Here is a 27,699-nt window from a genome sequence, read left to right on the forward strand (position 1 = left end):
GGGAGCAATTTTTTCACGCAAACATGAAATGAGGCATTTATTCCCTGTCTAGGACATGCAACAACTACCGTATTTTTTGCTCCATAACACTCACTTTTTTCCTCCTAGAAAGTAAGGGGAAATGTCTGTGCGTGTTATGGAGCAAATGCCTACAGATGGCGGGGGGATCTGCTGCAGTCGTGAGCAGAGGATCCATGGTTCCCCTTCCTTCCCTCCTCGGTGGCTCGCTTTGCTCGCTTTGAAACAGCAAAGCGGGAGAAGAGCCACTGAGTGGGGAGAAGAGAGGGACAGAGAGCCTGGTTACAAAGCACGGATCCACATGGATCCTCAGGATTTTTGCACTGGGTCACCCCAAATTCACCATCAGATCACATAGCATGTCCATGGCTACAGCTTGCACCCAAAAAATCACGCACCCACTGTTGCCTGGGGCCGCAGTGGTGCAAAAACGTGGTTACAAAGCACGGATCCACATGGATCCTCAGGATTTTTGCATTGGGCTACCCCAAATTCACCCTCAGATCACATGTCTGTGGCCACAGCATGAACCACAAAAATCATACATCCACTGTTTCGTTTAGAATTTTTTTTCTTGTTTTCCTCCTCTAAAAACTATGTGCGTGTTATGGTTGGGTGCGTGTTATAGAGCGAAAAATACGGTATTCATTGATTTGGGCCCAATTCATACAGCCAACCACATGGTAGGTTACTCAAGTTACTGTTTAGTGGTGGTCCCACAATGTTAATCATCTGAGTAGATCAATTAGACCAAAAGGTTTTCACTATGCAAAATTTTCAGTAGTTTAGCAATGTGATAAGTTATGAGCAGAATGACATAAAGAGCTATTGCACTCAGTAACTTTCCAGCAGGGCCAGCTTTGTAGCTGAAATCATGCCTCTGTGCCTTTTTGGAAGCTCAGATACTTTCCACTTACTCTAGATTGTAAGGTACAGTAGCTATTGCTGTTTGGATGCTCCTAAGCTGCTTTAACAACATCATCATCATTATTTATACCTCACCCATCTGGCTGGGGAAACCCAGCCACTGTGTGTGGCCTACACAATATCTAAAAACATAACAATATCAAACATTTATTTTTAAAAAATGCAACTCCCAGCCACTTGTGGTTAAGGTATTCTGTATGATTGTATTACCACAGCAGTGATTAAATTCTCAGTTAATGAGTAACTGGTGTGGATCATAAGAAAATGTGAGAAAAACTGCATAAGCATTACTAGGAATAGTGTGGAAGTAAGTCCTAAGTAACTAACGCATCAATAATTGTAACCTGTAAGTGTGACTTATCCCTTTGAACGGTGAGCCACAATATATTTTCCCAGCATCTTAGTCTGATTTGAACCAGTTTTGAGTTGAGTTATGCAGTGATTTGTACCCAGCCTCTATCAGTTAAGTGTGTAACTTCTATTCAAGCTTAAGATCTTTGGAGCCTGCTGAAACAATCAACTCTCTAAACTTCAATGTAGGATATGGGTAAGACAATTCATTGCCTTGAATAAAAGTACAGTATTTTCAAACATGATTTTTTTCTCTTTTTATTGCTGTTAATTCAAGGAAAGATGCTGCATAAAATCCAATTTGTTCTAGAAATATAAGTGAGCTTTCCCATACATTAACATTTCAAATATCAAAGTATATGGTAAACATAAAAATAAAGAGAAGGCAACATACCTCCCATTTACAGTACAGTATCTGAAATCATAAAGTTCCATAAAGTAAACTGGCAGATAATTGAGAATGAAGTCCACTGGTGCTTTCAACACCCTCACTAAACTCAAAAGCAATTATTTCATTTTAATATGGTCCAACATACCCAGAGCAAATAAAAGTACTTTTTATAACGGAGATAATTTCCTATGCTAATTTTCTTTTTTAAATTAAAGCTCTCATCTACCCCTTTACTCCCTCACTTTCAAAATATATTGGTGCTATAAATATAAATGCTATCTATGAAGAAATGTAGTAAATCAAGCTTCTTCAAGTTTCTTGTTTAGCAATTAGAAATGAAATGAAAACTGTTTTGACTGCTTCCCATCTGCTGCATATCTTCTTTTTTTTTTAAAGCAAAATCTACATTTCTTCTATGAATTGTGATACCTATGGGTACACAAAGAATGGTAGTTCAGTGTTGATTTCAACAGTCAAAAGCTTTCTTCCAGATAAACTCAGTGCACTTAAGAAATCAAATATTATCTGGAAGCAATTTAGTACATCTTGGCTTTTAGAAATAAAATACAGCAGTGTTAAACTTTGTGATATAACATGATCAATCTTTACACTCATCAGAGCCTTTCACATTATATCGTGATCACACAGTGGTAAAATTGTCATAAGAAAGTGACATTGCTATTTGGTAGACTGGTTCTAGTATACAAATACCCGACGGTTCTGTAGAATACATAGATTTTTGACCAGATTGAAATAAACCAGTTACATTCTAACACAACACTGTAACAGTCTAAAGGGGAAGATGTTAAAAATCAAGTCATTTTTGTATCAACAATGTAGTGTATATGTTTAATAAAGGGATTTGCTGCCAACTGTCATTACAAATGCAGACACACAAACTAAGGCATTCATACCAGTTACACAATTCGAACCAACAGGCTTAAAAAAAATAATACTACAACAGAAGTAAAATTGTTCAATGTATTTCTATTTCAGAAATCAGTTAAAGGTCCACACACAGCTTTAAGCCTTCCCCATCCTATGTTTTATTTGTGTCTTTTAGGCAGATATAAGCTCTTTATTTTTGTCCGTTTTTGCACATGTACTATTGTGAATTTCCAAACTCTCAAAAAAAAGCAAGCAATGCCCCCATCAGATCAAAAGCATAGGAATTTACTAGTGTTACGGGCCAGAAATAAACGGCTGAACATCAATCCAGTCCCATGGAGAGAGAATGACCCAGCAAAAGGTGGGAAAGAACAATAGCAGCACGAGAAAATGAGGGCAAGGGGAAGGTGGCTTGTGAGAGCATGCTCCAATTACCCCTTTCAACCGTATAGCTGTTCAACCAGTGTAGTCAGAGGTTAAATGACCTTTTCTTTTTTTAAAAAATGCAGTAAACATTGCATATCTTCAGTGCAAAAGTCTATTCATTCAAACACTCTTTTGATTGATTGGCCGAGATAGCAACATGCTTTATGCAAGTCAGACCAGGAGCAAAACCGCTTTCTTCCTTTGTATTACAACAGACATTAACGAGCAATGAAAAAATGCAAAAGAAAAAAAAATAAACACACACAAGGAATCTCTCAAATCCAAAGAACTCCCCAGACTTCCCAACCTTCATTTTGGTATGTAGGCAATGTTTACTTGGTTTCAGTCAGCAGAATCCAACGTATCATTAGAAGGGGGTGGGGGAGGTGCATATCTCAATCTGTAAGTGCCTAGAACAGGAAAAAGAACTTACTAAGTCACTGCTTACACTTAATAATAAAGTTATAAGAAAACCTACAAAACCCCCAAATGAACATACCCTTCCTCAAATCCTTTTCTTCCATCCAAATGGAAGCTACATCTATATAACCTGCCTAGAAGACAGATTTTAGATAAAAGGAAAGTCTTAAGACAGTTTCTTCCAAACAAACAAGCAAGCATACAGTATACTGGACTTAACAACTGTAGAGCAATTCCACCTATTTCAATGGGACTACTCTAGAACACATAGCTTCAGCCTACCAAACTGATCTTCTCTGTTCAAGTTTTACCAGATATAAACACACACACACACACACACCAAAAAAACAACAACACAAAAAACCCCAAGGGGTGGAAATGGATAAATTACAGTTACAAATATTAAAAAGAATACTGCTATAAAACAGATGGCACCCTACATTTTAATGGTTTATCCACACATTTTGAAATGTCTAATCAGTCACATTAATCAGTCACATTAACAGGGAGAGGGAGAGTTGTTATGCATAGGGGTAAGTGAGTGGTTGGTTTTAAGTTCAAAGCATGTAAAGCATGTGTAAATTACCAACTTTAAAAACCATGTTTTGTTTTGTAACTGCTTTGGGATGTGCTACTAGAGATACAGAGTCACATTTTAGCAGTGCAAAAATCTAAGAAACCAGGGAGGTGCACTGCAAGTTTCATTTGCTATTCCCTTACTGGTGCTGTGTGACCCATTTTTTTGCTTTGTTATCTGTGAATGCCATTACGACAAAAATAACTTATTTGGGCCCAATTACAAGCTCTTAGATGACATTACTGACAATCATGCATGCACACGCACACAAAGTGTCATACAACCCACAGATAGCAGGATGGGAACAGCAGGGTCAAGAATAAGAAGCTAAGTGAATTCAGAAGCAACCGTGTTGGGAGTTAGGATTACCTTGTTGACTGGCCTCCAAAGATGACTGCTTACAGTCCTGTGCATAGTGCCCACTAACACCACAATTATAACAGGACACATTCCCATTCTTCTTGGGCCCTGATCCATTAGTATTGGCAACTACATTTGAAGCTTGGTACACAGGGAACAACCTCCCATATCCTGCCATTTGCTGCATACCGTAGTTGGTTTGGCTCCCCATTACGGGGTCATGCATCAGATGCCCGTTTGCATATGAGGCCCGAGGCACGAAAAAAGGAATCTGTGCTCCGTTGGTTTGATGCGGTTGGTTGAGGTAGCTACCACTGCAAAGTGATGGCAGAGGGATGAAAGATGGAACTCGGTAGAACTGTCCGTGAAGAGGATTGGTATAAATGTAACTGTTAATCTGAAGACTTCCGTTGGTCCCGCAGCTGCATCTGCGACCACAAGACCCACACGGCCCGCAAGGCCCAGACCCCAACTGCGGTGGAGACAAGAGATTCCCACTGGCATTAGTGTTTCCAACAGCGTTAATGTAGGATGTGCTGTCACTCTGGGCGGTGCTGTGTGTTAAAGCAGGGCTCGGACTGGGTGCAGGACCTGGTGTGTGGGTAGGAATTGCAGGAGGAACTGTAGGCTGGACCTGACTAGCGCACAGACCAGATGATGGAGGTGGTGGTGTTGATGCCACAGTGTTCAGCACAGTCGTACTCTGATTGGGCAACACACTGGTAGCATGAAGAGTCACTGGAACAGGAAACGGAGCTGGTGGAAGTGCTGTGGAGAGGCCAGCTGCAGGAACAACTACTTTTAGACTGGGAGGTTGAGGGATCACTCCTGCATTCCCCTCAACGTGAGGCACCATTTGATTTAAGCCCATCACATGGGGTGAAGGTTTTGAGATTGGGTCTGTAGTAGGAACTGTGGGTCCGTGGAAGTTACCTGGGTTGTGGACTGGAATAAAGGCAGTGTTTGGTGATCCAATACTTAAGTTTCCAGTTTGTTGCTGTGGTCCACTAACTGCACAATTTTCAGACGGCGCCTGCGGCGAAGGTATCTTCATTCTGTGTATTGCTAGATGCAATGCAGGGCTACCAGACTGGACTGCGGATGGGAGGAAAGTGGTAGACAAAGGCGAAGACAGAAGTTCAACGTGTTTCTCAGATTCACCAGCGGAGCCCATTCCAACAGGAGCTGCATTCGTGACCACCATTCCCAAAGTTTTCCCATCAGCAGATATGGGTGGTGGGACTACAGTTTCAGGCTTCTGTGCACCATTGTGCACCACGTAGTGCAGAGCAGGTATAATGAAACTGTGCTGAAACTGTGGATTCAAAGGATCCTCTACGATATTTCCATTGTCTGATCTCACCGAAATCTGTGCAGGTGACTTATTGAGGTCCGTAGCACCATAACCAGCAAATCTCATCACATTTTGGTTCCCAGAATCTTCAGAATTGCTATCTGTGTCTGTGGGGAAATAGAGTATAATTAAGCACTTAAACATTAAGGGTTCTATAAGCAATATTTTCCAGACCTAGCCACTTCAAATAGCTTTAAAAGGACTAATAATACTATATATATATATATATATATATATATATATATATATATGGGGGGGGGGGAGACAGACAGGTAGATTAAAGTTGCCATTTATATTGCTATTTTTCAGTTTCCCATTTCTTGCTCACAGGAAGCATCCAACTTGGTACCACAATTGAAAGCTACAAAAATCACCGTATGGCATATTATGTCATCATTTGAGCACCTTTAAAAATACACTTGCCCTGGAAAGGCACATGCTCACAATTATTCAACTGCACTGTGAAAGTAGTATCTCTTATTTAGGTTATGTTAATGAGAAGTGGGTAGTCCTTTTATCTGTGAAACAGTCATGGCATTTGTAAATAAAATTTCAGTATCTTGAATAGACACATCAAGTGGTATTCAGCTAAATAACTGTATGAGCAGAATGACTTCCTCTTGTTTAATGGTTTATTCCTATCCTCGATCACACCACCACAAAATCTGTCCAGAGCAGATTTAGGGGGCACATGGAGGAGGGAGAAGTCCTGTTGTACAAGGGAAGTTGTTCTGCTCACACAATGAGGTACTTAGCTCTACAATGAATACAACCCAGGAAATACATGCTGGTTAGAGCATGGTGCTTATAATGCCAAGGTTGCAGGTTTGATCCCTATATGGGACAGCTGTGTATTCCTGCATAGCACGGAATTGGATTAAATGATCTGCAGGGTCCATTCCAACTCTACAATTCCATGAAATACATTACTTTCTCAGTTACATTACTAAAGTGGGAAAGTAGTTATGTAAAAACATTTTAAATGACTGAAAATAAAGTCAGTGAGTTTAAGTGTTTTTGAAAAGCAAATTATATATTTAAGGTTGTAATACATAATATGCAAGTTTGGAAAATTACATCAATTCAAGAACAGATAAGGCAATTCAGATTTTGTGGGACTTGAGTAAAGCCTGAAGCCCAGCTCTGACTAAGCCTATATTTCTTTTCAAGCCTTTGCTCTCAGGAACCCACAATACATACAGGCAAAGATTACTGTATTGCAGGGGGTTGGACTAGATAGCCCTTGGGGCCACTTCCAACTCTACGATTCTGCTTAAATTAAGTCTATTTTTAATGACCAATAAAAAACAAGAGTTGTTGATGACACTAATAGAGAGTAGAGATTTGTTAGTATATGAGGCAGATGGAATGGGTGTGCAGAATAGTCACCTCCTCATCCATGGGTTCAGAAGAGGCATTTAAAGCCACCCTGAATATAGTCACAGAGGTATGAAAAAGAAGTTATTTCACAAGATTAGGTGCAGGTTACATTGTGGTATGATGTTCTGAACCTTTGCAAAGATGTCCTGCAGTTTTCACAAATACATTTATGGTTTAGTTAGACAAGTGCTCCCAAACAGGGAGGGAGAAAAGATCTAAGAGGAAGGCTGTCCCCCTCTGTGCAGAGGAATCCAGATTTTAAAACTTCAGTTAGAATGTAGAATATAATACCTAGTTATCAGTGGAGTTGCTAAGGCTATTTCTGGTGTCCTTGACCTAGGCACACCAATCCAAATGAAAGGAGAAGCACACTAAAGGAATTATATATATACTCTTATTATTTTAAAAGTACAGATATACAACCTCTGTCTTTTTCGTCTTCACTTTCAAAGCTTTCCCTTCCATCATGCCGTGGACTAGAAGGAGAACTGTAACTCTCTGAAGAGGTTTCTCCACATGTGTCATGTCCCATTGTAATGCCTAAATTTGAATCTAGAAGAGATTTCATTTCAGCAAAGGTTACCACTAGACATGGTCAATTAATTAATATGCATATTAACTTGCCATTTTCTGCAACGTTCACGTGCTACCTGAAGTCAAGTCCATAGTAAGGATCTTTTGTTTGTTATCCAATAGTAAAAAACAAGAACCTTTACACAACTGCACAATGCCACTGCCATGATCTACCAGAATCTATGGCTGAATTTCAAAGAGCTGCTTTAGACACAATGGCCATGGGCATGAACAGTGGGAGTTTTTTACTTCCTCTCTTTGAACAGTTAATCTCCCCACCATGTATGAGTGCTGCTCAAAGTCCTCTGATTCAAAAGTAAGCAACAGATGGCTGGTGTTCAATTATTTGAATTCTGGCCCATGTAATTTTGGAAGAAATACACGACCAATTCAACTTTACAAAATAAATCATCATAATAATCCTGAGCATCTCCACGATACATCCTGTCCTATCTAAACATGGGATTGCCATTGTTTAAGTAATTATCTGGGCAGTTCCAAGCAGGGTTCTGGGCCAACTCTGGGAATATTCTAGAACTTTAGGCCAGGTTGCTAACACTTATGTTTCCTCCTCTTTAGAGGACCTTATCATATGCATGTATCTTAAGCTGTACCTATGGCAACCTGAAGAACACAACTGGCTTGCTGACCCCTGTAAGAGGATGCAGGTGGCTTTAGGTCCAAAAACAGGCTATGAAAGACATGCTCTGCCAAATGCTACATCAGCTTTAGCAAGTACGCAGTGGCACACCTTTTAAAGAGGTATTTCTATCCAACACACACAAACAAAATATAGCCATTCTCCAGATACTATAATGCCCAAGTCTAGGCAGAATCTAATACTTGGCAGCTAGCCATCAAGAGAATTGGAGGTTGGCTGGAATCACAGACATCTTAAGAGTGACGTAACAAATTAAACAGATATCCTTCCAGAACTATGACTCATACAAAAGGGGGAAGACCAGAGTGACTCACAGATATGCAAGACTTTCCTGCAAACAGAAAAGTTAACCAATCAAAACCTGCGACAAATTTAAGTTGGAGATCTCCTTTGAAAGGCAAGGGCTAAGTCAGATTGCGTACAAATGCAGAGGAAAAAAATATGTGCCCCGCTAAATCCAGAGGTTTTGGCATTGGAGAAGAATGTATTAGTGCCAAATATGGTAAGGATGTTGTCACTGAAAATCTGGACCTGTTGGGACCAAGGAAGTGGTGACTATGGCTGAACCTATTCCATAGGATAGAATCAGAGATGAAGATGATGAAACTGCTGTAACAAGTGGAGTTTTATTGCTTGTTTTTTTGAGTGCATATCAAGACTTATCTTCCTTTTGCTCCAGGATGCCACTGAGGCAACCGTTCCAACTGGCTTAAGCAGAATTTCAGATTCCTGAATGTCAGTAAGATCAATAATTTCATGTAGATACTCAGTAAAGAGAAAACATAGAAGTGCTTTCCCCATACCTATCTAGTCACTTGAGAAGAAAAGGGGTATCCAGACCCCAAATCATTAATGAACGTTCAAACTAGATCCACACTCCTAGTTTCGGAAAAATTAAAAAGAATATTCCATAGCTCCTCTGCTACAGATATTTCTTAGCGATTTGAGTGTGAAAGGAAGGAAATGGTTAATTGTAACAAGTGTATGCTTGGAACAAGTGAATCTCACAGAGTATGCTGGCTCCACATCAGAAAAACAAATATTTAATTCTCAGTGCAGAGTTGAAAGCAGCATGCATAAGTACTGGTTCCAGTTGTAGATCGCGCTATGGTACCAATATATGGCTACCATTTAGGGTTTTGAAAGCATCAACAGTTTTATATGTGGGAAAGTAAGATGGTTGGCTTCTCAAGCAAGTGTGACTTCAATTTTTTCTGTGCTCTAGGGATTTATGGTCTCAATGGTAGGACAAAATACGAAAGTGAAGGCAATCTTCAGGAACACCTGTCTAAACAGAAACACTATGCACAAGGAGGACTGCATGACCTGAACATTTGATGCAACACTGCATCCAGGAGTGTGTGTTCTAAGGATATGGAGCAGGATTTTATCAAGGATCAGTTCTGGAAGGCTGGGCTTTGATGAAACAATTACTGGGGCAGAAATCAATTTCTGCCCGGAGGACACTAAGTCTACAGACTAGGAACCAAGTCTTGTCAGTGAATCTACTCAATTAGATTGGAGGAAGAGAAAGCTGGTAGAGGAGGATCAATGCAGTAGCTCGACATGGCCATATTATCCTTTTGGGCAGGCATCCCCAAACTCGGCCCTCCAGATGTTTTGGGACTATAATTCCCATCATCCCTGACCCTTGGTCCTGTTAGCTAGGGATGATGGGAGTTGTAGTCCCAAAACATCTGGAGGGCCAAGTTTGCTGATGCCTGCTTTTGGGACTCATTAAGAGGATCAAAAGAAGCAGTTTGCCATTTCAGATCTTCATCTAGACCTTACACAGGTGACTCAAGTTGGGGATGGGGGAAGAGATGAAACACAGTCCCTTTACAGTACTTGCAGCCATTTCCCCACGGCAGTCAGGACCATGTCAGGATCATTTTTATCTGTTCGCGTAGGGAACAGCCTACCATATGCCATTCACTGACACAAACCAAAGCACTGGTGGTTCCCATCTAGAATGGGTACTCTCTACTAACACCTTGATAGCCACAGAACCTTTTGAAAACCACACTCCCAACTGTGCCATAGACACGCAGGACAACTAGATTAAACCACAGATTGAAAGAAAAATGAGTTCTATCTCTTAGCTAGAATAAAGGGACAAAGCTTCTTTAATTTAATAAAAGTGAAGAACAGTTGAAAAGAGAATTCGCAGGGATCAGAGAACTGGGAGCACTCATTTTGCCCTTCAAGTTCCATAGACGGTTAAGATATCCTCTCAAGTAGAGGGGCACAAGCCTAGCTAAAGTTCTAGAATGATTCCAGAATTGACTCTGTGTAACTGCAGTATTCATACACAGAACTACCAATGGGAAAGACCATGAAGAAGACTTCTGGCAATTTTAAGAGAATCTTAATATTTTCCTGCCCTATCAGCTCATCTTGCCATACAATCATCCGTATGCAGTATGCATAAATGGATTAATGTATAAATCAAACAATTTAAGACTTGAGGGGGGAGCCTCAGGCCCAGTAGCAAATCATGACCCTCAAGGCCTGTGTCTAGCACTTGAGACTCTCCTTAGGCCATTCCCTCTCCCAGGTCACAACCCTCAAGGTCCATGCTCTGCACTCTTCCGAGTGTACTCCTTTAACTGTGATGCGGTCGCCTGATTTCCTGGACCGAGAGATAGGCGTGTATAGAAACCTCTGGAATGTAGACTACTGTACAAAGGTAAGAGCCACATCCACTGCTCCACCAGCTTTTGTCCCTGGCCCTGCCTATAACTGGCACTGACAGAGAAGCTTCTCCAACGAACTTGAAAAGTCTGCAACCACATTTCCTACCTTTTACTGTTCCTGGGTGGAGGTGAGCATCGGCGACTCTCATACAGCTAGTTCTGATGGTAAACCTGGCGTCAGTTCTCTTTATTTTATCTCTGTGTGAGAATACAAACATAGTTCATTTTTCAAATAAGTGGTCATAAAGCCTCTCATAGGACCTCGAGGTTAGTATTTTCAATTCAACTTCAAAATTATTCAAGGATATGGATTGTGCTATACAAAACTCAAAAGTTTTTAAACTTTTGGTTTAACATGACCGTAGTTACTGGTACACATGCATATATTAATATATGTTAGTACATTGCATTATATTAACAAATTGTATTTTAGGCAAACCTCTGATTAGGCTATTAGATAGTAAGTCAACATCTGCATGAAAGACCTGGTGTGAATATCACGGTAAGCCACCGTAAGGTCACATCCACACCATACACAAAGAATCTTAGGCACTGCAGTTTGTTGAAGAAGTGGGAAGCAGTTGAGAGGGGTGTATTACAATCCCCAGGATTCTTTGGGGTAAACCATGACTGTCAAAGTGGTATAAATGTGCTTTAGATATATGGTGTGGATGTGACCTAAGAAACAAACAATGACGTACTGTGAATGAGCATCGTGCTATTGCATGCTGCTCAATTGCTACTACTTTATTCTACCTTGCCTGGAGTTGGAAGAAACACACCATAAACTTGGCTAAATGTGTGTGAACCAGTGATCGTGATCTGTTTCTCTCCAAACAAACCTGCAAGCGGAAGCCACGGTTTGTACTCTGTTTACCACTCATAGTAAACAAAAACAAAAAATTCATAGCAGATTCTGAAAAAGATCAACTTTCCTCTAACAGAAGCCAATAAATTTGAATGCTATACTTAATGGCTATATTTTGATAAATGCATAAGCTATATTCTGTTTCTTTTTAATGTGTAGTACTTACTTTTCTGGTTGAAGCTTTCCTTTCTTCTTGCTCATTACAGGCAAAATTCTCTTCTCCCCTGTATACTGGAGAACGAAATAGCAGATCAAAAGCCTCCCACTTCAGAGACCGACAATTGCTACAACTGCACTTAGGCCAAAGGAACAATGTTGACACAAAGTTATTTTCCTCCCACGTAACAGCTCATCATTTGGAATGAGATGTACAAGTTCTCACAATTTTCTATGCTTATGTTCTGCTGGTGTTCCAGCACACTCAAGGAACCTCTCTGTCTTAACTGAGTCAAATAAATATTTGCATAGGATTTCCTCTTTGAAAATCCTATCTAAGCTTAAACATGAAGCATTTCCATTGCTTAAAAATGGGAATGACGTACAAGGCTTTCACTGCTTAAAATTGTGGCGAGTCAACTAGTGGCTTCTGGGTAGTACCTTGCTTGGAAGATGGGATGCAGATCATCTAACTGTCTAACACTCATCGTAAAGTGACCCAGGGAGTGGCACAATTCAATTCAAAAGCAAAAGACTATAGATAGTGGTTTCAGCTCTTTTTGCTTTTCACCCACATTCAGATGAGGAATAGCATTACCTAGGTTGTTTTTTAAAAAATGCACACATGGTATTTATGAACTGTAATGTTCCCTTCCATGAACCTTGCAAATTATGCAAAAACCTCTGGGTCATGTTTCTGCTCTCTGTAGCTTGCCCCACCCTGCCCATTGCTCTACCCCTTCCATCCCTTTGAAATGCTACTGCTGGCACCTGTCACTCAGCCTATGGGGGGGGGGGGTGTAAGAGGTCTCTTGTGAAAAGTGATGTAATTCATCACCAGGACTAACTGTCACTCCAGAGAGGTTTTTATTAAAAATAAAACACGTGAATTCAATGGGGTTCTGCTGCCACTTAAGAAATATGTGCTTTTAAGACACATCAAATAAATACCTGATCAAGTAATGTGCAATGCTCTGGATGCTGCTGAACAGCACAGCCTTTTCTTCTCCAGTCTGCCACACCATTATGCTCAGAATTTATGTTGAAGCCATCCAGTGAAGAACATTTAGTATTAACTGTGCTGTTATAAGAAATACATGAGTTTATGTCACTGAAAGTACCTCTAACATTTCAATTCATCCAGGAAAATGTCCACCCATGCACAATCCACAAGGCTAGCTCTTTTTGCTAAATTTCAGAGACTGTGTTTCTGTAGATAGACACTAATCTGCACACTTGGGACAAAGTAGCAACTGCATTTGTTAATTCACTGATTTCACCTCCCTTAGCACTGGTATGTCTGAGCCTGCTGTTGGTTGTCTTATTTTGTATGTTTTTCTTTTTATATTGTATTGCACCATTGAAAACCTTAATACAAATTATTACATAAACAAACTGGGAATCTTCCAAGCAGGCAGCACCACCCAGTCTTCTGCCAGTCTTAAAAAGCTAGGTTAGCAAGTGTCTCCAAGGTAATTATTGTGCATCAAGCTAATATGGGCTACCACACCAGAGATGGCTGAAGAGATTAGACAGTGGGAATGTGTGCAAGTAAAAAGCCAGTGAAGTGTGCTCATTCAAGAGTCCTTTTAACCTTTGCTCATGTTAATTTTTCTTCAAATGGCTCTGTGAAGAAATAAGACTGTCTGCTATTTTGTGCTGGGGTTTTTAAAATTGTAAAATGGTTTCTTTTCGCCTCAAAAGCACTTGCGCATTGGAGGTCAAATGCTCATAGGAAAGTTAAAAGTATAAGGAGATGTTTTGCTCAGCAAGTTGTTTTGCAGGAGAGTCAGAAGTTTAAGAGGGGATTTCAAGGAAGCCAGAGAAATTATTATCATCTGACAGCTGCAAGGATGTGTATTAGGAATAACATGGAAAGGAAGAAAGAAGTGTCAACAACTTTTCAACAGTTACTGAAAGTTTCGGATGTCAAAATAAGGTAAGGAAGACAGGAAGGTAGCATATTTATGGAAAAGTGGAACCTGTTATGTTATAGAATTTGGGAGTATGGAGTAATTTACAACCATGTAAATATGATTACTTTCACAACAATATCTATGCTGGCACAAACATTTCTCATTTTTATAATAATAATAATATGCACAAACTATTTTTATTGTAAATATTAATTTATTGTAATATTGTAAATATTTAAAAAGTGTGTTGCTCATTAACCTGTGCACAGGAAGATCAAATACCTACCCTAGGAACTTGGCAATTAACGGGAAATAGAAATTTAATCAAAACTCTATTCTCTAGTTGGTCTAGAGAAGGCCCATCCAACTCCCAAGGGACTGAAATCTACTTCCAGTATAAAAAAAACTGGCGGTGATCTACCCATTGTCATTGAGGATTGTGGATTGTCAAGCTTTTTGGGAGGAGAACAGAGTTGTTGAGCTTTTTTGGGGAATTGACCACAGTTGCTGAGCTTCTTAAAAGGGGAAATAACATCAATAACTCAACTCAAATGCCACAGCTGACAAGAACAGGCAGTGATAAAGGTAATCACAGTATCGTATCCACCATCGCAAATAGAAGCTGCAAAAATACGTGACGGAGGGACAGAGTGAGGGGAAAGAAACATTCATTCCAGAGGTTTTTTTAATCCCGCGATCGACAGAGATCACCAGCGGATCTACTTGTCGATCACAGTTGACTGGTTGGACATGTCTGGTCTAGAGAGATGGTCTACAGTGTCATGCTAGAAAATAGGGCAGTTAGTGACTGAATGAAAGCTGGAATTGTGGAAAGTTCAGCACTGCAGCAAAAAGGAATATGAAGAAGAGAACAATTAGGCCCAGAACTGAATTAAAGGATTCAAACTATTGGCTTAGTTAGGGGAACAACCTAGAACAGGTATAAGCTGGATGCATTTATTTCTGTTACTTACTCAAACTGTAAATATATGCTTTTTTGTCCATGGCTTACAAAAATCTTAAGTGAAAGTATAGTTTGTTTTTGAAAAACTTCATCTGAAACCTTGTTATTCACCCCACAACCAAATACTTTGCCACTCTATCCAGCGTTGGGAGTAGGCTGGATGAATTAAAGTCCAAAACTTTAAAGGACTTCTCTGTGGAAGGCAGTAAGGGAAAATAAAGATATCTACTTGGTGGCAGCAGTGAATAATAAAAAAAGGTGGTGGGTGGGTTTGGCTTAACTGGTTTGTCTCCCTTCCCATGGTACATGATTTAGCCTTTGTCTTCACAGATGCTGTTTCCTTGAATTATATGTAGAACGAAAACTGTACCGTAGCAAAATTTTCCTAATACTAAACATAAGATTTGCAATTTGCCACAAGAGGTCCCCTAGCAATTTCTTAACAACAGTATGACAGATATTTCTCCCCTCAAAAAAACCAAGCATCAAATGGATTAGTTTAAATGAGAAAATAAGAAGGACCTACTTCGTAATAGGACATTTCCCATTATGTTTCTTGTGAATCACTGTGTGCTGTATCATTTCTGGATAGGAAAGAATAGTAAAAACATTATTGATCAAGTTAATTTTAATTAACCAGAGTGGCTGGGGCAACTCAGTCAAATAATAAATAATAAAATTTCATCTTGGCCCTCTGCATTTTCACAAGAGCAAAAATACTACTATAGTAGGGGTAAAGGGGGGGGGCAGGATAATGAACTGCAAGTTCATTTTGAACTGCATGCTTACCTTCCTCCTGACTTGAAGCTTCTGAGCTGTCCTCCTTGAAATGTTCCGGTAGCTTAGATGTCTTCAGAGAAGATTGGAGATTATCTGGAAGGTAAGCATCATTGAGCAACTTCAGAAGGTATTACTCAAAAGGTTAATTTTAACAGCTACCTAGTTTTACAAAGGGCTGTAGAAAATTTGAAGTTATGGGGAGTATACCTTGCAGCTACTTGCATTAATTTGCTTCAAGACTCCATGGCAGCTTAACCAGTCTAACATTAGGAGCATTTAGAGAACTCCTGTACCGGTTTGGTGTGAGGGATAAAATTATGTATTTAAAAGCAGAACTATATACATTCCAAAGCCTCTCACACATACACTCTCCTCCTCTTGGTTTAGGAGTCCTTGTCTGCCAATACTGCAGCAAGTTAATTTTATTGTAAAACAGTAAGTTGATAATTTTAGCTGGTTATCTGTTCTTAATATGCTAATCTCTGAAATTGCTAAGGACCGGACAGGATGGCTCTGCTTACGCCATCGGTTTTCAGTCTTCATTTAATTTCATATCTTCTTTTTTACTGGCCAGCTCCCCTGGGAGGTTTGCCTGGTGCCATCATTACATATTTTGAGGTACCACGCAAAAACAGTTCTTTTCTACCAGCCCTTTGGCTTTTAACTATCTGTGGCTTCCTTTATTGAGTGGGATGTTTTAATTCTGCCCTTTCAATACACAAAATGTCTTTTAGATTTTTCTGTGATGGTTATATAATGTGTGTTATTTGTTTTAAGTCGCTCTGGGTTGCCCTGGCAAAAAAGCAACTTAATAGTAATAATAATAATAATAATAATAATAATAATAATAATAATACCAAATTCTTGTAAATGCATCACCCAGCAGCAGTACATCTACTGAAGATTTTAAATTAAAAATGCAACAATGAACCTGTTTAAAGGCAAGCATTCTTTTGTTCTTCTGAACCCTTACAGCTGGCTGCCTTAAATGAGAAGTCCACTGTACAAAAGCTATACAGTTTTCAACATACTTGGAAATAGTGTTTTCCAAGGGTTATTATCTGAAAGCCAGAACTCTAGTAAGAAATTCTAAGAACACAATAGATAGGATTAGTCGACTATGTTGATAAAGCACATGATGGCATTTCTGGAGCCTGGAATCAGATGACATCAGTTTTACAATGTTTAAAGGCTTAAGAGAGTTTATAGCTTTCTACTGAGTGTATGTTTGGACCTCAAAAGTTAAAAGGGCCAGGGGGTGGGCAGGCTGTAGCATTCAAAATTTAGTGGCTATTATCAAATCTTGATATACCCGTCTGAGACGGCACACTGTTTCAGTTACATCTATTAATCCTACTGAAGTCAATGTAAGTGTATCTTAAATATAAGTGTAAGCTTATCTGATACAAACACTTTGTATTAATTTGTAAATCAATCAGAAGTGTGTTTAGAAATTTCTTACTGTGCACGTGCAAAGACTCCGAGGACAGAGATTGAAAGAAGCTGTTTACTCTTTGATTCTGCAGAAAAGCTTGAGATGTTGTTGAAAACAGCTGCCTAAAAATAAATAGAAAGTAAACAATCCAATCAAGGTTACCTTAACCTATAAATTACTTTTTCATTCATTCAACTTAGCTTTTATTTAAACCCAAACCAAACACCCAGAATTGGAATGTGAACTAGCCCCCCCACCACAAAAAATGAGGGGCTGAGAGGACATATATTATTCTGATTGCTGCCTTGCTTTTCTCTGTTAAGATTTGTGATTTAAAAACCAAATTTAAGAATACGATTCTACCCATTACTAATTCATATCCTATTTTGGGTAGGGGTGCAGATGGAAGCTTATGTTAAAACACTAACGCTTAACCCAGAATAAGAATTGCATCACACATTACATTGTGACAAAGCCAAGTTTGGCATGACATGTATACACAATGGACAGGTACAGTTTGTCTGGTACAGGTGTCTGGTACAAGACAGATGATGTACCTATGCAACTTGGCCAGTTTGCGTTGCTAAGGTCTTATGTGTGATAGGAAGAAAGGCTCATACCCAGTTACTAGCCATGCCTCTCCTGCCCAACAGGATAAAATGATAAAGCAAGAAGCTAAGAACTACTTAAAAAGTCAGAAACAAGAGCGGCGGCTCAGTAGAATGCATAGTAATTCTCATGTCCATATCTTATGTGTTGGATGCAACACTTGCATAGGTCCTGTACTCTTATGGTCAGCAATGCACATAAGAACTAATAGCACTGGATATCATTCATATTGGCACTCTACAAATTTATCGTTCTGTTCTGCCTTTAAGGGCCAGACCTCCCAGGGCAGCTTAAAATCAAAATCAATGAAGTAAAAGATGCAATTCAGAACCCTAAACGCCAGCCTTTAGAATAGGTCAAAGGCCTAACAGGATATAAACATTTTTAGCGCTCTCTCAAAAAAAGTCAGAAGAGGCAAAACAAAATTCTTTGGAGAGGATATTCCAAAGATGCAGGAACACAAATATTTTCTCCAAGTGAGGAATGGAAAAGTTATGCTCTCCTTCCTTCCTCCTTCTACAAAAGTAACGAACTCGGCATTCTTAGGATTCTGGGGACACCAGTTTGAATATGCAGTTTAATTACAGCTATGCAGACTCAGCAATGCCTTGTTTTTCGGATTCTGAAGTTGCAGAACTATAGTTCCATGGGTGCAGATTAAGGGAAAGGAGTGAAGCTCAGTGATACAGCACATGTTTTGCATGTAAAGTGTCCCAGATTCAATTTCTGGCACCTCTATTCCTCCATTTCCTGGCATGGAAAAGATTCTCGTCTAAAAACCTGGAGCGCCACTGCCATTCAGTGTAAACAATACTGAGCTAGATATAACAATGTTCTGATTTGGTATAAGGTCCTATGTGAATCTCTAGTTTAAAAAGATTAACCACATGCATAATATAGAAGGTGAGAGACCACATCAAAATTAATATAGTGAACACCATATTAATTTCCTCAAATGATTACCTTATCATGGGTTCAAAGTCTAGGTGTCGCCTTTCTTCTTGCTTCTGGAACCCTTGATTTAATGCTCCTAAAATAGTATTGTCAAATGCTTCAGAAGAAAGTTCCTTTGGAAGCTGGTGAGAGGGATAATGTTAGTTATTGGCAGATAACAGCAATTTGTATAAAAGTAGTCATGCAAATCATCATAAGGCGGCAACAGCTCCTTTTACACGCTATCAGCAGTGGCTTATATCCAATGCAGCACTAAGCAAGCATCCCATCAGCACAAGGATTCCCACTTATACAATCTGCCCCCCCCCCCAATTCTCTACACAGCCGTACACCCTCCTCAAATCTGCTCCGAAGAGCTGACCCCCCAAACTAGAACAGCAAGGCTGGGGGCACTGTGCAAGCAGGAAATCTTGTGCTGATAGGATGTTTACTTAGCACTGCATTTGAACTTCCCCCTCCCAATAAGAGACAGAACATTGATTAATGCAATTTTTGGGGTTTGTTTTTTTAAAAAACACAACCAGTCCCTTCAGACTAGAAATAAAAGCAGGTTAATGTTAATTAAGGCTTAATCCCTTCTCTAATTAGAACTACAACTTCTTCCAGGCATGAAAAAAGCTATTACGTTGTGCCTATTTTGCAGTAGTCAATTTTACTTTGGTATCCACAGGTTTCATGGCAAATGGGATAATTTGGAAGCCAACTTGTAAAATCTTTCAGTATCTAGTATTTAGAAGTTCCCAAGCAGTTGAGGACAAATAAACTCATTTCAGTGTCTGGGCTAAAATTCTACGTATTTTACAACAGAATAACCATAAACAGCTTTAACATGTTGAAGATGCTGGAAAGCATTTTGCTATTTTTTCTTCTTAACAGCCACCATTATACTTCCCCCAACTATAAACTGACCATCAACAACATATTAATTTTTAAATTACACTTGACTTAATACATTATTTCAAATGATAGTATAGACATGATAGGTTCTTTTAAGAGAACATCAGAGCTCATGTCTTAATACAAGTCAGCCATACTGCACTGATGATTGTAAGTCAATTGACACTTTGTAGCAATCATCATCTTGCTGTCCCTAGTTCAGACGTGAAAAAGAGCTCTCACAAGGACTGTGATCCCTGCATCATAGGAAGACCCACTTCCACCCTACATTCCCAATACTGAGCTCCTCTCTTCTATAACATTCCTATGCCCTCCGATTCCCAATGCTACAATCCCTTCCTACAAATCCTAAAGCATATAGATATGTCCTCCTGGAGACAAACTCTCTAAAGCTCTAGAGGTTTAGGACATGGGAGCAAACTGCCTGGAAATTTTCCTCGCTCGGCCATGGAAGTGGCAGTTTAGCTAATCCGACACCTGCCACTTTAGATGTAGAGATTACAAAGATAGAGGACCTCAAATGGTCCCACCAAACTGACTCTAATATTAGACAGTATTGATATAGATATGTATGTATGTAGTTATTGCTGAAACAAGCAGTCCCTACTTGTTAAGTTACTTGCAGCTAACAACTTGAAATGGTTGCTTCCTAACCAATCTAAACTGTCAACATTCTGTAATAAGCACAAACTCATATTGCATATAACATCTGAACATGTTCACCGTGTGTGTGTGTCTGGTTTTTTTTTTAAGTCACTGGTAAAATAGTAGCTTTTCAGTTCTACCTTGAAGATCAAATACATAAATCTCAAGCTAGCTTTGTACCTTTGAATATAGAACTGTGATAAGCTGCTTGTGTTTATAATACAACCCCTTTCAAATACGTACTTTTAGTAGAAATTCCTGTAAATCTTGATGTGTTTTTGTTACACAGGATATAGAATGATCAGACCAGATTACCTGATGAAAAAGAAAATATAATTATATAGCCACACATTGCTTTTACAGGGTACCATGACAGATTTGATACCAGTTCCATGTAATCAAGGTAGCCTTTCCCATCCTGGTGCCTTCCAGACTAAGTTCAATCAGGCTGTTGGGGAAGCCACTTTTTAGAAACAGAAGGTATTCTAGCATTCCCAAACATGATAATAAGACAGATACAAGCATGAATCTTATCCCAAAACTGATTTCATTTAGTGTAATATCCAACCTCTAAACCATTGCCCTGACATATTACAGTAAGTTCACTGAACATGTATCAAGTACTCTTTATATATAGTACTTGATTCATGATTTCTCTATCCTCCAAATGGTATGACTAATAGAAGACAGATAAATCTTTTTATCCAAATTAGCATTTTTAGTTGGGAAATATCAACTTCACATATACTAAAATATATTATGGTGCCCCAATTAGCCAATTTCAAACTACACATTCAATTTGACCGTAAGCATTTCTGTGTTAATATAACAAGGCAGCAGTGTTTTCATAACGAATTACAATACTCATACAACCAACTGCCATTAAAAACTCTGTGAATCTATGCATAGGTAAGTGTTGCTTGAATAAGCAAGAACATCCATCTGACATTTTAACCCTTTTCTAATGTATTCTTATATTTTTAGACCACCCTCCAATCAAGCTTCTTGGCAGTGCACAAACACTGTAATGAAATACAATAGCAAAATCTCATTATTTTATACCTAAATAATTCTGAACTGCAATCAAAGCAAGTATTTGTAGCCCACAGATTGATCACTTACTTTAAAAGTATACTCCAGATGTTTGTCAGCTCTTTTCCTTGGTACTCCTTTCAGCATTATCTTTTCAATATGAACAGCTGAAAAACACAAACTGGAAATGTAAAAATGTTCAACAATTCACAAGTACTTTTCATGATTTAACCTCTCTGTATTAGGTACTTGCCCAGGTTGCTAAAACACTAGAAGGCTGGACCTGGAATTAGATATTTGGAAACACCACATCACTGCTTCTTTCTAACTACAATGGTACCTCGGGTTAAGTACTTAATTAGTTCCGGAGGTCCGTACTTAACCTGAAACTGTTCTTAACCTGAAGCACCACTTCAGCTAATGGGGCCTCCTGCTGCCACCACGCTGCCAGAGCACGATTTCTGTTCTCATCCTGAAGCAAAGTTCTTAATCTGAAGCACTATTTCTGGGTTAGCGGAGTCTGTATCCTGAAGCATATGTAACCTGAGGTGCCACTGTATATGGTTTTTCAAAGTCTTCAATTTACTACCCATCAGTACTACTGTGCAATGGGGGCTAGTCCTCTGTTGCCCAGTGTATGCTGATCCAACTATATCTGCATAGGCTACACAGCAATATCTGCCAAAATGAATTGTTAAAGGCCTATTTGCACTAATTCACTGTTTGACTTCAAACTGTATTACAGCTCAGCAACCCAAGAAACCAGCAAGTTAGAATTAATTAAATCATGAGTTATCTCTCAGTATTTCTGGAGTTATCTCAGTTATCTCCCAGTATTTCTGGAGAATTAGTGTAAAAAGAACAACTCCACAATTTTAGACAACTACTTCTGTCCTCCTACACAATGAAGACATTGACTGGAACATCTTTTATCAAATGTAACAGCTTTCAATTCCCCTTACTCATTATGAAATAAAGAACAGCAAGGAGAAGAGAGGACAGAACAGAAGCAAGGTAGTTACCACAACATGGGAACACATTTTATTTATTTATTTATTTTAAAACAGCTATAAACCACCTAATATTTTAATACCTCTAAGCAGTGTAAAACATAAAACACAGTTTGAAACATAAATACAACTTTAAAAAGTAAAATTGCAATATACCTGGCTGGACTGCACAGCAAAAGGGGCAATGAACCTTTAAAACCAAATCCAGCCATTCCTCTTTTAAATAGTGTTTTAAGTTATTTGTAGCATTACAATCCTCCTACTTAATGAAACACCACAGGCTTAGTCCCAAGACAAGAAAAAGTCAGACTTCATTAATTTTTGAACCATAGTTCCTTTTAACTTAAACAGATGCAAACACAACTACATTTATTTTTTTAATACGTGCACACTTATCCCACTTTGTGTTTAAACACTAGTCTAGCAGCAACAGGAAACAAGGAATTACATACAGGCAAGACTTAAGGCCAGTAGAAAAGGGCCTGAGTTCTTTTTCCATCCTCTGCATGCAGCACATAAATAAACTGGACTACCAGGAGGAAAGCCCTCTTTTCTACACCCTGTACAGAAATGTAGTGGGATGCCGCCGAAGGGTTCTGTCCCTCCTCTGTTAGTTCCCAGAAATTTCTAATCCATTAGCTGTACTTAAGAACTATCTTAATTAGCTCCTATTAAAAAGCTTTGCAATAGCAAAAATGGATATTCCTAGTTTGTGAATTTCATCAACTCGAATTACCAATGAAAGTTGGGGGGTGGGGGCAGGCGGGAGAGGATTCTTTTTATTTTCCACTGCCAGAGACGTGATGTAGCATATCTGTTTGATTTATATAACATAAGCAAATATACAAAAGCAGTCAAAGTAAAGTATTATCAGAAAAAAAGAATCAGTGGAGGCATACTCAGTGTAACTTAAATGTTATAATCAAACAAATTAAAAGCTTTAGGTGGAAATTATGTTATTGGTTTATAAATATTCAAATACATGGCAACTTATTAACACACATTGCCCATAGTAGCAATTTAAGAAAAAATGGAAGACATGGAAAATACATGCATTTGAGCATACCTGAGGAACTGTGCACGTAAATTTGTTTCTAAGGAATAGTCTTTTGAAAGTTAATTGTAACTTGGTTTTTACATTTGATTGATACTCTATTACAGCGTTTCCCAACCTTGGGTCTCCAGCTGGTTTTGGACTACAACTCCCATCATCCCTAGCTAGCAAGACCAGTGGTAAGGGATGATGGGAACTGTAGTCCAAAGACAGCTGGAGACCCAAGGTTGGGAAACACTGCTCTATTACAATTGCCCAATTTGACTCATTTGTTATTATACCAATTGATATTACAAAAGCTACATATTTCCAAAAATGGGATGTTTTTAATCGAACAACGTAACAGTGGAAACATTTCCACTTCACCACTAACTGAGAGCAAAAGACATAAAATGGGGATAAAACTTTGCTAATCTGTTAGCTACTCAAAATATGAGATTTTGATCTACATACCTTCTTGTTGTGGTCTGTGGGAGGCTACCATATGTTTATCATGAAGTGCTGCCCTTTGTTCAAGTAAACCGCTCTCATTCCTTGCCATGCAGTTATGAGAAAAGTTCTAAATTGAGGAAAAGAAATAAAAACATTAAATATAAAGCTGATTACATTTAGTGATATACAAGTATGACAGTAGAAAGACAACAGGAAAAAACGTGCATGTGAAAAATAATGCAAAATGCATTATATATGCAACTTAGGGTCTCTAATTAAAAATCTGTTCCTTTTCTAAATTTTAAACCAAGTCCTATAGTTGGAGCGAGAAACCTCTAGCTAGGGGTCCAATTGGGCCTATTAGGCTATTTCTCCAAACCACATTCACCAACTGACATAGCAAAGCAAAGCAAAGCAAGAGTCCACCGAGAGGTGTTTAAAAGTTTAAAAGGCCATAGATTGTTTAATTAGCCAAAGGCCTGGGAGAAGAGGAATATATTTGCCTGGCTCCTAAAAATATGTAACGAAGGTGATAGGTGAGTCTACCTGGGGAAAGCATTCCACAAGCAGGAAGCCAATGCAGAAATGTTGCTACCCTCCGGACCTCTCAAGATGATGATTGCAGAGTCTAGGTTGGTTCATATGAGAGGTAGTCCTTGAGATATTGCGGTCCTGCGCCATTTAAGGCTTTATAGGTCAAAACCAGCACTCTGAATTGGGCTCAGAAACTAACTGGCAGCCAGTGCAGCTGGGCCAGGATTGGAATTGTATGCTCAGTCTTACTCTGGTGAGCAAATTGGCCACTTAATTCTGCAACAGATGAAGTTTCCAAACCGCCTACAGAGGCAGCCCCACATACAATGCATTGCAGTAATCTAATCTAGAGGTTACTAGAGCATAGACAACAGAAGTGAGGCTATCCCTGTCCAGACAGGGACACAGCTGGGCCACGAGTCAAAGCTGATGGAAGGAACTCCACGGGACTGAGACTACCTAAGCCTAACAGATCCTGTGTACTCGCTCCTTTGGTGGGACTGTAACCCAATGAAAAGCAGGCAACCTCCCATCCATCTGGTCTAGGGAACCACTAACAGTGCCTCAGTCTTATCTGGATTAAGATTCAGTAATGGCTCTCATCCAGTCCATTACTGAGGCAAGACACCAGTCCATCATATCCACTATAAAGAAGATGTAAAGGTGCAGTAGAGCTGTGTGTCATCAGTAGATTGCTGATAACGCACTCCAAAACTCTGGATGACCCAACCCAACTCCGCAGTTTCATGTAGATGTTGAACAATATGGGAGAAAACTGAACCTTGAGGAACCCCACAATTTAACCTCTGGTTCTGCCTGAGAAGTCCATTTCAAACATGAGGGTACCTCCCCAATTCCACTTCCCTACTGTTTTCTCTGGAATTGTCACTCCCCTCATCCACCATTGCAACCTTCCCCAACCTAGAGCTACTCAAGATGTTCAATTCCAAAATGAACAGCACCATGTAATTTTGTGTATATAAGCAAAGTACATGTAATGGAACCATTTTCTTCCTCTGTCTAACCTGCCTCAATTTCCCTCCCCTTCTATGTGCCTGTAAGCCCCTGGGTTAGGAACCTGTCACATCTGTTCTTTGGAAAACAGACAGATGACGCTATATCAATGAAATATTTAAAAAGAATTTAAAAATGCATGGAGTGAAGACAAATATTTTATTTTCTCTCAAAATACTAAAATGTAGGGTCCTATGTTCAGAAACTGCATAATGAACTAATAGAGGCATTTTGGCTCTTTCACCACTGGCAACAGGAAATCCCATTTCAACTGCGCAAGGGCTTTTAAGTTACACCTGCAAATCCTTTTGCTTGTATGTTGATGCAAACTAAAAAAAACGGCACCATCGTTGTGGCCTTTCTATGCCCTCATGAAAATAGCAGGCTTGCTTTAGAAATAGAAAATGAAGTTCTAAATGGGAGTTAGTACCTCAAGCCTCCTGCAAATATGCCTCAACTTCCGATTTTCATGCTCTTCTAATTCTGTGCCACCAGGTCTATCTAAACCACAGCCGTTGCACGTACCAGTTGCACGGTCACATAACCAGCAACGTTTATTTAAACTAACCCCCCCCCCCCATATCCTGCCTTTCTGTGCAACGCACATCCGCGGCAGCTTGTACCAAAATATTTTGTGGAAAAGCAGCGGTGAGGCAATGGGAAACTCCCTTACTTCCAGGAGCAGAGGGATAAACTGGGTCAACTCATCCTGCTAAGGACAAGAGGACCTATTGCAGCAGACGGACACACTGCAGCTCACCCCCCACGGACTGAGCTCCCCCCCCCCGCCCACCAGATTCCTCCTCCGCCACTAAAGGGCCACTTTGAGGAAGGGATGGAGCGCGGAGGGCCTCTAACAGCTCATCCCCTAACTCGAGACACTGTTATGTCACAAGGAGAAGTTCTTCCGGGCGCCTGTGCAGCAGGCGAGAGCACCGGGGGGGGGAGGCTCGGGAAGACTCCATTCATGACGCGTGGGAGGGGGGATTAGCAAAAGGCGGGGGCGGGCTATGCGAGAGACGTGTGTTTCTTCCTCTCTTTTTTTTTCTCTCTCCGCGCGTTCAAAGCGGCGCCCTTACCCGACCCCCGCGGCAGGTGAGCCCGCCCGCGTCCTCCGCGACGTCGCGGCAAAGGGCCCTCCGCAGCCTCTCCAGGTGCTCCCGAAGGGTGACCCTCTGGTGGAAGGAGAAAGCGGGGTGCAGGGATGCCATGGTGAAGAGCAGCAGCAGCTCCTCCTGGGCCACCAGACCCAGGCCCTCTTCCGACGACGCCTTCTCCTCGCCTCTCCCCGCCGCCGCCTCCTCTTCCTCGCCGCCGGGCCGGCAGCTCTGCAGGATGGCGTCCACGCGAGGCAGCAGCCGGTGCAGCCGGCTGGCCGCCTCTCGGTTCTCGGAGCCCAGCAGCGCCAAGTACACGATGAGCTTGGAGCGCACGGCCGGGTCGCGGAAGTCGCTGCCCGCCGGCGAAGGAGCAGGCGCGGCCGGCGGCGGGGAAGCAGCGGCGGCGCCCGGCGGGGAAGGCGGCGTCGGCGTGCGGGGTTGCGGCTGCTGTTGGGCGGCGGGGTTGCCGGTGGCCGCCGGGGCGGCGTCTCCTCCGTTGGCCTTGGCCTCCGAGTCCCTCAGGCAGTGGTAGTCCTTTCGGGCCAGCTCCTCCAGGCAAGAGCCCAGGAAGCGCAGCTCGAGCGGGTTGAGCAGGTCCAGCAGCCCCACGGCGAACTCCAGCCGCTGAGAGGAGCCCAGCGCCAGGCCGAACCACTCGTAGACCGCCTCGCGGGCGCCGCCGGCCGAGCAGCCGCAGAGGCACCGCAGAGGCGGGCCTCCGGGGCCCGGGGAAGCCGCCGCCGCCCCTGAGGAGCCGCTTCGGCGCGGGTGGCAGGCCAGGCCGCCAACCGCCGCGCCCTCGCCGCCGCCGTCGTCCGCCTCCTGGTGGCTCATCGTCTGCCGTTGCTGCTGCTGCTGCTGCTTCACCGGCAGCTTCATCTTCAGCATCCTCGGCGCGAAGGGAGGAGGAGCGAGCGAGCGAGCGAGGCGGGCTCAGCGGCGCCGCCGTCAGGAGCCGCCGCTGCCGCTCATGGCCCTCCTTCACCGAGCAGGAAACCTGAGGCGCTCGCTGAGGAGCCTGCGATGGCGGCGGCCTGAGGGAGTGCGTGAGGGCCTGCGTGCCCGCGGAGGGCGGGGGGAGGGAGGGAGGGAGGGAAAGTCTCTACTGCGCAGGTCAAGGCGCGACGCTCCGCCCCCTCCTTCCCTCGCTCTGACTGGCGCGAACGGAAAGGAGAAGAGACGCGGGAGAGGGAGGAGCGTGTGTGGTGGGAGGAGCAAGAGGAGTAGGGCGGGCTGGCTCCGGAATGGAAGCAGAACCTTCCCCGCCCCGCGGCCAA

The 27,699-nt window shown here is 41.2% G+C and overlaps 2 protein-coding genes across 3 annotated transcripts in view; one reads left to right on the forward strand and one right to left on the reverse strand.

Moving 5' to 3' along the window:
- The window catches only part of PIGN (phosphatidylinositol glycan anchor biosynthesis class N), a 336,158-nt gene that overhangs the window by 94,611 nt on the left and 213,848 nt on the right, over positions 1-27,699 (forward strand). The window lies entirely within an intron of this gene.
- On the reverse strand, positions 1,539-27,487 carry ZCCHC2 (zinc finger CCHC-type containing 2). 2 transcript variants are annotated; one of them, XM_081872985.1, is made up of 14 exons: positions 26,402-27,485; positions 23,796-23,901; positions 21,369-21,445; positions 20,490-20,561; positions 18,714-18,826; positions 17,169-17,263; positions 15,716-15,799; positions 15,453-15,510; positions 12,998-13,127; positions 12,057-12,121; positions 11,129-11,220; positions 7,516-7,644; positions 4,368-5,819; positions 1,539-3,411 (listed from the first exon to the last, which is right to left on the reverse strand). In XM_081872985.1, the coding sequence occupies exons 1-14, from the start codon at positions 27,308-27,310 to the stop codon at positions 3,344-3,346; spliced, it is 3,450 nt and encodes a 1,149-aa protein (XP_081729111.1). In that variant the 5' UTR covers positions 27,311-27,485; the 3' UTR covers positions 1,539-3,343. The 2 variants fall into 2 exon arrangements, with proteins under 2 accessions (XP_081729111.1, XP_081729112.1); XM_081872986.1 differs by lacking the exon at positions 7,516-7,644 and having other exon boundaries at positions 26,402-27,487.

Source organism: Podarcis erhardii, assembly GCF_964252035.2.
Source record: "Podarcis erhardii genome assembly, chromosome: 8".
NCBI classification, from domain to species: domain Eukaryota; kingdom Metazoa; phylum Chordata; class Lepidosauria; order Squamata; family Lacertidae; genus Podarcis; species Podarcis erhardii.

Bases quoted from the DNA above. Each gene is read 5' to 3' on its own strand.
- ZCCHC2 (XM_081872985.1), bottom strand. From the start codon at position 27,310: ATGCTGAAGATGAAGCTGCCGGTGAAGCAGCAGCAGCAGCAGCAACGG. The intron at 18,827-20,489 runs GTACGTATTTGA...CCCTCTCACCAG, and splicing joins TACAGGAATTTCTACTAAAA to CTTCCAAAGGAACTTTCTTC. The intron at 5,820-7,515 runs GTTGTATATCTG...ATTTCCCCACAG, and splicing joins TGAAGACGAAAAAGACAGAG to ACACAGATAGCAATTCTGAA.